We start from the raw sequence: 12,346 nt of genomic DNA on the forward strand, positions 1-12,346 counted from the left end.
ATTCGCGCGCTAGTCTTTTCAAGTGATTTATTAATGAGGGCAGGAATCAACAACAGACAGTACGTCAGCCCTAGAATCAGAGATGGGAGTCTGCCTGATCCATCTTGCACCAGCCGTTTCACTGGCAACTCCATCCAAGCAACATTTTCTTCTTCTATTGACCCATGGGACAAACAGAGCTCGGAAATAAAACCAGACGAGAGAGGCAAAAATCTGCAGACTCTGAGCCATTAGAGGGAGCTGCAGCCCTTCTTTAGGGAAGCCAAAGCGACAACACACATAAAACTAACAGGACACAGGCAACTTTTAAATGCATAGGCAAAATTCTTGCCTTCAAGCCACATGGAGGGTCTCAAATCACGCATTCTCCTCTCCTTAGGGATGTGCAACTCTGCACATGCAGGAAGAGGAAAACGCAGGCACTTGGGAGTCTGCATGGTCAATTTGAAAGGGGAATGCTGTCCCATGAAGTTAGAAATTTCTGCTCCTAACACAGACTGCTACAAACACCAATGAAATGATATAACTGATACACACACACAGAAACACCTGGAAAGAAACTTGCAACGCATTTAGTCAGAAAAAGGAAGAGATTTTTTCCTTGTGTAAGGACAGGGATGGATTCACCTTACCAAATTAGTAGGATTCACCCCTTTCCCCACCTCAGCAAAGACAAGTCAAAGGTACCGAGACGTTTTCTGATTCATTGCCACAACTGGAGTGCTACTCACCATGCAAATGAGACATTTATAGCGGTCTCCACGGGAAAGCTGCCTTTCTAACTCCCGGACACGAGCCTTTAACGCTTCAAATGTTGTCACTGCAGAGTCTTCTGTAATTCTGCAAGAGATGATGAAAGTCAGGGCTACTTGGTAATGCTTTACAAAAGTTAAATTCATGGTCCTTTTGGTAGGTGCAGAAGATGCAGTGACAAGATCCAAAGAAACAAATTCAGCATATGCAAAGGACTATTTGAAATGGAGGGTTATTAAGAAGCCCATGGTTTGCATTCTTTATGCCAGAAGCTCTGGCAAACACACTGGCATGTAAAGCCTCTGCAGAGATCTGAAAAAGAGAAGGATTTTGGGTAGGTAACATTATACAGAACGTGTTTAAGCAGAAACTAAATGGTGGAAACAGGAGTCACGGCCCTTTACTCCCTTCTTTCCCTATCACTGCAAGAGGCCCCAGGTCAGTGTCATCCCAACAAAGCTCAAAGTGCTGCTCTAGAGCTGGGAAGGTGTGTTTCTCTCAAGAGCAAAAAGTAGTCATATCACATGGTGGTGACAGCACTCTTTCCTTTCCACTAGTACCTAAGGAGGATGTTAAATAGAAGCTATTAACATAGACATTTTGAAATAAGCAGCCCAGATAACTTGCATCCAAGAGTTTTAAAAGACCTGGCTCAGAAGACAGCTAATGCTGATTTTCAATATATCTTGGAATACTGGAGAAGTTCCAGAAGACTGGAAGAAAGCTAATGATGTGCCAATATTTAAAAAGGGTAAACGGACTGACCTGGGTAATTATAGGCCTGTCAGTCTGACATCGATCCTGAGCAAGATAATGGAGCGGGTCATAAAGAACTTGATTAATAAAAAATTAAAGGACTTGACTAGAGGTGATTATAATTAATTCCAATCAATGTGGATTTATGGAAAAGAGATCCTGACAAATTAACTGGATACCTTTTTTTGATGAGATTACAAGTTTGGTTGGTAAAGGTAATAGTGTTGATGTAATATATTTAGACTTCTGTACAGCATTTGACCTGGTGCTACATGACATTTTGATTAAAAAACTATAGAGATGTTTAACAGGGCACATGTTAAATGGATTAAAAGCTGGCTAACTGATAGATCTCAAAATGTAATTGTAAATGGGGAATCATCATCCAGCAGGTGTGTTTCCAGTGAAGTCCTGCAGGGATCCGTTCTTGGCCCTACACTATTTAACATTTTTATCAATGATCTGGAAGAAAACATAAAATCATCCTTGATAAAGTTTGCGATGACAACAATTGGGGGAAGTGGTAAATAATGAAGAGGACAGTTTACTAATACAGAGCAATCTGAATACCTTGGTAAACTGGGCACAAGCAAACTGTAAATTTTAATATGGCTAAATGTAAATATATACTTCTAGGAACAAAGACTGTAGGCCATGCTTACAAGATGGGGGACTCTATCCCAGGAAGCAGTGACTCTGAAAAAAGATTTGGGGGGTCATGGTGGATAATCAGCTGAACATGAGCTCCCAGTGTGATGTTGTGTCCGAAAGGGCTAATGCCATCCTGGGATGCATAAACAGGGGAATCTCGAGGAGGAGGAGTAGAGAGATTATTTTACCTCTGTATTTGGCACTGGTGGAATAGTGTGTCCAGTTCTGGTACCACAATTGAAAAAGGAGGTTGATAAATTGGAGAGGGTTCACAGAAGAGCCCAGAGGATGATTAAAGGATTAGAAAAACCTGCCTTCTAACGATAGAACCAAGGAGCTCAGTCTATTTAGCTTAACAAGGAGAAGGTTAAGGGGTGACTTGATTACAGTCTCTAAGTACCTATATGGGGAACATATTTGATAATGGGCTCTTCTACCTAGCAGAGAAAGGCATGACCCGATGCTACGGCAGCAAGTTGAAGCAAGACAAATTCAGACTGGAAATAAGGAATAAATGTTTAACCATGACAGTAAGTAACCACTAGAACAATGTCCCAACTGTCGGGGCAGATTCTCCATCACTGTCAATGTTTAAATCAAGGTTGGCTGTTTTTCTAACAGACCTGCTCTAGGAGTTATTCGGGGAAGTTCTATGGCCTGTCTTATGCAGGACGTCAGATTAGATTCTCAGGGGTTCTCAAACTTCATTGCACCGCAACCCCCTTCTGACAACAAAAATTATTACATGACCCCAGGAGGGGGGGAGTAAAGCCTGAGCCCTCCCGAGCCCTGCCACCCCAGGTGGTGGGGCCGGGGCCAAAGCCTGAGCCCCCCTGCCCCTAGCAGGGAGCCTGTAACCTGAACCCTGTCAATCAGGGTTGAAGGGGCTCAGGCTTTGACTTTGGCCCTGGGCCAAGCAAGTCTTAAGCCAGCCCTGGAGACCCCATTAAAACGGGATTTGTGACCCACTCTGGGGTTCCGACCCACAGTTTGAGAACCCCTGGGCTAGGTGATCATAATGGTCTCTTCTGGCCTTGGAATGTCTGAATCTAAAAACAGGTGGACTGCCGCTGCTGGGATACTGGCCCTGGTAGCTCGGGACATGAATGCCACACATTGCACCAGGACAGACAGGACGCAACAGGTTTCTGATCAATGAAGTCTCACTTTTCAGATTACTGTCACTGAAAAGGAGAAGGGACGGAGCGGAAAGCCAAAGCTGCAGACACCATATCAAGGAGCTAGATCTAAAAGCAGCTTTGCAAGCCCTGCTTGCCCATTTGCCTGGGGTCATTTTTGACAGGCAGCAATATATTGTCACACAGGCTCTGTCATGAGGACAGGCAAAGATGTGTTCATGATTCTGCCAGGCAGATAGAAAGAGTTAGTTGGCAACTGAGAAACAGGCAGACAGCAACAGCAACACTGAGAAAATGGGATGGAAGATGAGAGCTTCTGAGAAGGGTGGAGAGGAAGAGGAGAAACACAGGCCTTTCCACTGTGTAGACATAACTAAGCTCCTTTTGACTTTCCTCTTAAAACCTTTTACAAGATATTGCAGTGGGGCTGTGGATAGAAAAGGAGTTCACTGCTGAGGAACAGTGGAGCAGTTTATAATTCATTCTAAGTTAATTTCAGGTCAAATCTATGCAGCTTCCACGTCAGAAGAACGGCAAGAAAAACCCACAATCTGAGAATGTAGAATTTATTCTATGTACTCTAGTAACACCAGTATCAGAAGCCAGTCCCTGTCCCAAAGCACTTATTTAGCAAATTGTGAGCTAACAGGTGGACACAGCAAGTGGTTTGAGGCAGGGGCCATCGAAACCATCATGACTGGGATAGTAAGCAGCAGTCCCAGAACACCCACGTACTTGTTGCTTTGTGTATTAGTAATTACCATCTCTAGTCAAGGCTCTGGAAACATAACTTAGATGGCCATCTTTCTGTTGACTCCTTATAAGCAGAATGGAATCTAGCTAGTTTCTCCCACTGCCATGTTGGCTGGGCAGAGCCAACACGTTGAAAAACCCTGGGTGTGGCAGGAAAGCAAGCAGCTAGGAATTACAGTGGAAATGGATCTGGCAGTAAAGGAGCTTCAGAGTCACTTTTCTGAGCAAAACCAGAGCTCAAGAGGGTGTAGATGGAAGGGGTACTGTAGGCCTATGTGGGGTTAGGAACAATCAGTACAGAGCATTCTTTGGACACAATCCGTGCAGAGCTCTCACAGCTCCAATTCTAGCCTGCAATGCAGGATGGGCCACCAATGTTAAGGCTGCCAAGAGCCTTCTCACTTGCCCACCTGACCTGGGCACTGCTGCACTTGAATGCTGAAGGATACAGCGAGACGACGTTGGAGGCAAATTCTCCCCTCTATCTCATGGAAGGCATGAGGAGATTTCTGATGGCATTTGAGCTCTGCCAGAAACCAGATCCTCTCCAGGTAACCAAGCAGAGGTGGGTGACAGGGAAAACTTCAGTGCTAATTGAACTCTTCCATGTTCAAATTAAAAGAGAGAGTGTTTCTCTCTCAGTCCCAGCCCAACCAGAGTCAGAGTTTGAAAGGGAAATTTACCAGTGCAACAACTGGAGGGGATAGCAAATGGCTTGTTTAAAGAAGTTGAAAGGGCTGATCCCATCAGCCAATTTTGGAAAGTCGCTGAGATAATTGCGCCTGTCCAGTAATAAATGAATAAAAGCAGAAAAGGACGCTGAATAGAGAGAGAAGCAACAGCACTCAGAACCCGCCTGATACAATGGCCAATCAATAGGAGGGCTGCAGATCAGGGCGCTAGTTAGGTGGAAAATTACCACACGGCTGTGTGCGTCACGCTGGAAGGATCCTGGACAATCAATGTGGGAGCTATCGATTTAGTTATTATCACTTCATATGCTCCAGACATTGTTAAATATACATTTATTAACAAGGCTGGGGTGCATTCAGTAGAGAGGGAGTTTTAACAAGTGCAACCTCTCCTAGCTCTGATCAAAGCTCAGCCACTAGAGCCTTTAACCTCCCGATTCCTCCCCGTCAAGCTCTACCTCAGAACAAACCCTAAGGATCTAGTCAGTGGATAAGACCCTGCCCCATCTCGTGACTCGAGAGAGAGTATTTGGCCATAAGTGCCCATCTCGCGGTTGCGATTTTGGGAAAGCCTTCTGGAGCAGCAGAAACAAAGGACTCGAGGCTCAGGGTCCAAACAAAATGAGAGCTACTCACACTGCTGCTTCCAGAGGAAGGGAGGAAATGAGGTCCACAGGAGAACCTTAGTACGTAGGAAACTGAAGCGTCTTCCAAGGAGGGGTAAAGAGAGGAGTCACTTCCCATGTGCCTGGCTCCAGCAGCGGCCACGCCCCTCAGAACACCGGCTGTTCAACTGATGTATTTTACCATCAACCAGCTGCATGTATCCTAAAGCTAAGCATCACTCAACAGCAATTCTTCCTGCAACAGGCAAGCTGGGAACTCCATCAGACACCTCCCACCCCTTACACTTGTTTGTCTGGAGCAGGCTGGGAGTGGCTTGTGCAGTGCTTAAGAAGCAAGTAATACCAGGGATAGGGAGTCAGGCACTGAAGGGGCACTGCTGGGTGAAAGCAGGTCATGTACAATTGTCCTGCTGGCCACAGAAAGCAGAATAACTAGCAGACAGTGCACGGCACGGGAGGTCAGGACTCCTAGGTTCCAGCCACAGCTCTATTGCTGTGTGATACTGGGAGAGTCATCTGACCCTTCGGCGTGACAGTTCTAAAATTTCACCCACATGGACAACCAGGCTCCCCAACTTTGGTAAACTACTTAGAGATCTAGGATGTACTATTGCTACTGAAGCTGTGAGGGCATGCTGTCTAGGTACGGCCTCTGGCGCCAGCATTTCACCTCGTCATCACTGCCCGCTGCTTTGCTGCCATGTCTCCCTTTGCCTCTCCCAGTGGTAGGGATTCAGCACACACTTGTCTCTTGCATCCTGTAGCCAATAAAGGCCAGGAGCACCATAAAGCTGGCTCACTCAGTTTCAAGACAGAGGGTCCTATGCTCACAATGTTTACAGGTGCACAGTATCTGCCCTTTGGCTGGAGAACCACAGCAATGTGACCTGTAGCAGGGGAAAGAGGCACCTAAAGCTTCGTTGAAGATGAAGCTTTGACCAAAGCCATTCATGGTCTAGTCACTAGATTTTGTGGTCAACCAGACAGCCATGCAGCCACCCACGGCCGAGGCGGCTGTGTCTGTTGCAAGACAGGAAGGAGTTTTACGAAACTGGGGATACAGAATTTGGGAGAGTACCTAAAAATAGCACCAGAAGTATATTTCTGGAGCTTGTTCACAGAAGTTTTCTTTCTACACTGAAAAAGAGACACACTCCTCCCCACTACTATTTAGCAAACCCCAACTGAACACCTGCTCTGTTCAGGTACTGGATAGCAGAAGGACAAGGATGCACTACGCAAGAGAAAATGATCCATGTGTAAGTCAATTAGCACCATTACTCAGCTATCATGGGTTAGGAGAGTCAAGTCGTCGTCCCCCCGAACCCCCAACCCGCCCTCCACATCTCGTGGTCATTTGTAAAACGTTTGCATGCATGCGATCTTCGTTTCTTCAAATTAAACCAAGCAATTCCCACCTGACGTCCCAGTGGGCAATCACAAGCAATTCCGTTAATTAAATTATCTCTGATTCTGCAGCCCTGGAATCTCTCAATATACCGAGGATTGAGTTCTCGACAAAATACTTGACCAAAAGAAAAAATAATGCTGATGTCAGCGTGACTCACTTCTGTTATCCCTTCGCGACAGGTTACGACAGACTGCCCTTTGGGAAAAGCGGCAAGAGATGTCAGATCAAGATGAGCTCAGGAATCAGAGCTGTGTGTAGGGGGAAAAGTCTTCATCCCTGCAGGATGCCTACTGCAGCCATTCTGCAGGGATTCACTGTACAGGACAGTTACACATAACAGGCAGAGAAGAATGCCATTGCATTCAATTCCCTGTGTATTCAGAAGCCAGGCTGTGATGCAAACCACAACAACATGAGGGACAGGGAAGCCTTCGGCATGGCAGGCTCTGAAAGGGCTCCACCTCCCTTGGATTTCACTGAAGGAACTCTGTCATCAAGCGCTCTCCATAAAACATCCCTCTGGTTTGTTTATTTCAGCTGGGTATAAATTTTCCCTTCTTCATAAATAGTCACACTGTACAGAACATTCCATAAATTTTTACAGCTCCGGTTTGTATGTACCTTGTACAAACATTTAGCGCTGATTAAATGCACCACCAATAAAATTTCATGAGCTACTTTTGACACTTGATATTCTGACCTTCCTTCTCTTCCTTACACATTTATTTGTGTTTTCATTGAGGGCAGGTGGGAGAATTTACCGTACTTCAAACAAACTCATGGGCAATTGTTTTTAAATAGACTATTCATTCTTCTCAAGAAGCTTATGGGACAGAAAACACACTTCATTGTCTCTCGCTAAGGGCAGGGGTCCCGTCACTAGCCTACAATGGAATAATTTTTGGGGAAGGGAATGGATTTGATTGAATAGAATCATGATGCAACCAACAAAACAATGCAAATCCACAAGCACATAGTTGTGACCTTCCTTCCTTGCCGCAACCCCTTCTTTCCTACCACTCAGTTTACATCTGAACTAGCCTGCAAGTTCTGTGGAGCAGGGATGGTGTTTTATTAGTCCGTAAAGCCCCTGCATCGCTCTGGAGCTGTGTAAATAGTAAGGGAGGGACTTATTCAGAATCCAGGAATGGCACAGTGTGATGAGGTAGCTTTGTCTCTCACTCCCTTCCTATGTCAGTCTCAATACCAGCCACAGTCCTGCACCATCTAAAGGTCACAGCCTACTTCATCTTCTGAACCGTGAAGTTCGGTTCTTGGGGACCAAAGAGTAAAAAACATTTTAGCTGACAGGCTAGCCTGTCACCCGCATTCACCTTTGTCTGCGCTCTCACCAGTAAAGGCCCTGATCCTGCAATCCAATCCATTTGGGCAGACCCATGCGGAGTCCTGCTGAAGTCTCTGGCGCTCTGCACAGGCGCTCGTGTGGACAGGACTGCGGGATTGGAGCCAAAGGTAAAACAGCATGTGACCAACAGCCAGGCAAAAAGGAGCCTTCTACAGTCATAAATACTTTTTTATCCAGAGGGCTTTAAAAGGGGGCAAATGTGATACAACCACACAGTTTAAGAGCCTCAGGACTTTGCAGGAATTCCAGTGTCAGACATCTGTGGCAGACTGACTACCTGGCAACCCAGAAGGTGTGGGCTACCAGTGGGGCAGATAAACTGGGCTTTTATTTCACTGGATGAGCAGCCGAGACAGAAGGGGCCAGATCCTTCGCAGGTATAAATCTGCCTGTCACTGAGAATGCCAGTGTGCAAGTGACTCTTCTGGCAAGACGTCAATATTTTAGAAGCTAGCTTCCCCATTACCAAACTAAAAATCTCATTTATTGGGTTTGTTTATAAACTAGCCTCCCTTAAAAAGGCTGATTTATAATCCCGTAAAGGACTGTCACATGTATTGGCACGGAGGCTAATTTATTGTCCTCTAGGGGAAAGAAAAAAAAAAAAAAAGAAGCCCTCTTGCCTTGATTAATGTATGTTTTTGTATTGTAAGATATTAAAGAATGCTGCTTCACCTGTAATTATAGAGGAAAGTTTATTTTGGCGAAGTGCCCTGGCTCCTGGTTGCCAAGTTATGAATAATACAATGTTCCATCTTCTAATTTCCATGTTCTAAGTTGTGGATTCGGAGTGGGATGCATGCAAGGGCACACACATGTTGGGCCAAGGCTCTAGGAGTCACGAGTGCCTCTATTTTATACTTGCTTGCACAACTTGTTAATACCAGCAGCTGCTTGCCAAGCTTGGAGTTCGCTTCTGACTAATTTCATCTTGATGCAAACCAAAAACATGGTCTCTTTTCTCCCCGTAGAGGAATTATTTCTCTTACACTTGCATGCACCATCGCAATATCACTGAGGGGGGCTTACCATCGCTGGGAGGCATTCTAAGCTGCATTTAGTTGGGACCTGTGTATAGATTCCCCAAACAATTAAACTTCGGAAGAATTAATTATGCTTTCACACTCCCCCTGCACACAGAGCCCAACAACATCTTTACAGAAGCAGGGAGTAAATTCAGGCGCTGGCTGATTTCTTTGGCCTGCATTTCATCAGGACACGTGCCCAGCCCCAGTCGAAACGGAACCAGATGGCACTACTGAACATTCAGAATGCAAGGAGCCTCTGAGTCGGCATGTTTAGAGCTGTCTGTAGGGCTACATAGTATCCACTGGCCACCGAGACTGATTTAAACAGGAGGTTAGAGAAATGCTGAGCCTACGCCAAAATTCTAAGTGTGCCATTTGAGTGATTACGGTTCTACATGAAATCTGGGAGATAGACTCCAGAGGTCATCCTTATTCAGATTTACAGACTATGTCCCCTGTTCCAAAGAGAAAATAAATGCAATCGCATTGCTTTACCGAAAAACCTGAGGCGATCAAAGAAAGGTCTTACCCCAGAAGACTATTTTGATGCAGCAAGATTCTCTATTGAAGCAGCAGTGGCCATTTTAGGAAGCAATTTTCTAGGCAAAATTCCCAAATATGGATAATTTTATATCTGAGACTTTAATATGTCAGGTCGCCTTTCAATGCATTACCCATACCGGTGCTGCTAGAAGTATTTCTAGCAGGGTTCACGCACGGGCTCCCTGTTGCAACACAGGGGAAGCCTCCAAGGACAGCCTGTGCCGTTTGAAAATGCAGCTCTCCCCTTTAATGCGGCACCGTGGCACACGGAGACGACAGGTTGCCGCAGACAGTATTCCATCTTGTTCTAAGGGGATATCTAACACCGGAGCTGGAGCAGGAACTTCCAGCCTGGGTAGACAGATGCGCGCTAGCTCGGATTGAGCTAAAATACCTTACAAATAGCAGTGTTGCTGCGACGGTGTGAGCGGTGGGATGAGCCAGCTGCCCTGAGTGCGCAGCTAGTGTTTCTGACAGGACTGCGCTTGGCATAGCTGCCCCGTCGCACTGTCCAGACATGCCTATTTCTAGTGCACTAGCATGTGGGTATATCTGCCAGAGCTGGAAATTGCACCACCACCTCCAGTGTAGACACACCCTAAGGATGAACCGATTTGGATTACAACGGGGCATGTCACGCAGAGATCTGTAGTCTAAACAGGCCGCGCTTCTATATTAGAGAACGAAGGTGGCCGTAATCTACAATCTTCCAGGCTGCTACAGTAGCATCGTGAATTCAAAGAGCTCTGCAGCTTTCTCAGGCCTTTAGCCTCTAGTTGATACATTTTGCAGAACTGCCAATTAATGATAATTGATTGGGAGTTACCAGGGCATCACGATAACATCTCCCCAAGGTAGTTTCCTGGAATCACACAGTCTGCCCTGGAACGTTTACACTTAGGCTATTGAATGTCTCCTTGTGTGCTGAATGAATGGACCAGAATTGGTGGCATTTCAGCTAGCCAGCTAGCTCCCTTGCTGTGAACAGAAGGCTGCATAATGCCACTGAAGGGGCCAATTGTATTTACATTAGGTTTCCTTATATTGAATTTTAACCAAGTGTTAGGCAAAAAGAAACCAGAAACCCTCAGAAAGAGACAAAGCTGAAGAGCAATAATGGTCCACCCATAGGGCCATTTCCCCCTCTGCTCCAACCACTCACTTCCCATTTGGGTTAATCTAGATTGTACCAGTCATAAATGTACTAGATGGTAAACTCCTGGCTCAGGGACTCTCTTTATGAGTCTGTCCAGTGCCCAGCATAATAGAGAGCATGACCGTGACCTCTGAATGCTACCATGGTAGCCGTTAAACAGCTTAGAGGGCCAGAAATCCATATTCTAAGCCTTTTATTTTCTGGAGTTAGTACACACAAAACTAAAGCACTATTTTATATAGCGGCCACATAAAAAATTGGTACATAACAGGTAAGCACAGCCAGGTCTGCTAATGAAGCAGGGCCTAGCTGACAATGTACTGCCCAGGACAGGGTGTTTGGTCACACGCTGCTGAAGCCTCCATCCTCCAGTGAGCTGAATGAATATGGGCACATTCTGATCAAACTCAGAATTCAGCCTATGATTAATAATAATTCTTATTCATTATTTGTATTACAGTAGGGCCTAGGCGCCCCAGTGTGTGAGGCAGCACACAAACTCTAAGAAGGCAGTCCTGCCCCGTCAAGCTTACAATCTAGGAGAAAACATTCAATCAAATCCTTGAAATACTGCAAACAATGCAATGGGGTCAAGAGGCCCTCATCAGAGGCATCATTAAGTGCAAAAGGCTGATTTTAGGGCCAACTCTCTCTGACAAGCTGCTCACACATCCAAGAGCAGAATTAAACTGCAAGAAGGCAGCTGTTTGTGTTTTATAAGCTAAAGTTTCTCTTACCTATGGAATAACCCCAATATTTCACAGGGAATCATCATCCATCTAACTGAAATACCCTCTAACGGCCCATCAGCCTCATATCCCTTTTGAAATAGCACAGCTGAGCACTTGCTGGGCCACAATTTATTTTTTACCTTCTCAGACATCTTGCTAACTCTATAGCTCAACAGTGACAGTCGAATTTCACACTGTGATAGCCCCCCATCGATTTCTCACTCTCGAGAAGCAACTCCGCAAATTAAAGTTAACAGCATTTCTGAAACTTTAAAAAAAAGAGGAGAGAGACGTGAAGGGCAAAGATGCCTGAACTGCACTTCTGACACAAAACATCCTTCCTTGATTAGTTGTGGCAGGAGGAATGTGTTGTGGCTGGGCATCACAACCTGGGGAATAGATGGCCAGCCCTCTGTGGAGATAGAGGCGGTTAGGGACTATTTAGAAAAGCTGGACGTGCAGAAGTCCATGGGGCCGGACGAGTTGCATCCGAGAGTGCTGAAGGAATTGGCGGCTGTGATTGCAGAGCCACTGGCCATTATCTTTGAAAACTCGTGGCGAACCGGGGAAGTCCCAGATGACTGGAAAAAGGCTAATGTAGTGCCAATCTTTAAAAAAGGGAAGGAGGAGGATCCTGGGAACTACAGGCTAGTCAGCCTCACTTCAGTCCCCGGAAAAATCATGGAGCAGGTCCTCAAAGAATCAATCCTGAAGCACTTACATGAGAGGAAAGTGATCAGG

The 12,346-nt window shown here is 45.7% G+C and overlaps 1 protein-coding gene across 2 annotated transcripts in view; it reads right to left on the reverse strand.

Moving 5' to 3' along the window:
* RNF220 (ring finger protein 220) overlaps positions 1–12,346 on the reverse strand; it is a 330,305-nt gene that overhangs the window by 13,720 nt on the left and 304,239 nt on the right. For both annotated transcript variants that reach the window (XM_073357946.1, XM_073357945.1), the window contains one exon: positions 732–840. In XM_073357946.1, coding sequence (XP_073214047.1) covers positions 732–840 — 109 coding nt within the window. The remainder of the gene's footprint in view (positions 1–731; positions 841–12,346) is intronic.

The sequence above is a fragment of the Lepidochelys kempii genome, chromosome 8 (genome assembly GCF_965140265.1).
Source record: "Lepidochelys kempii isolate rLepKem1 chromosome 8, rLepKem1.hap2, whole genome shotgun sequence".
Lineage (NCBI taxonomy): Eukaryota > Metazoa > Chordata > Testudines > Cheloniidae > Lepidochelys > Lepidochelys kempii.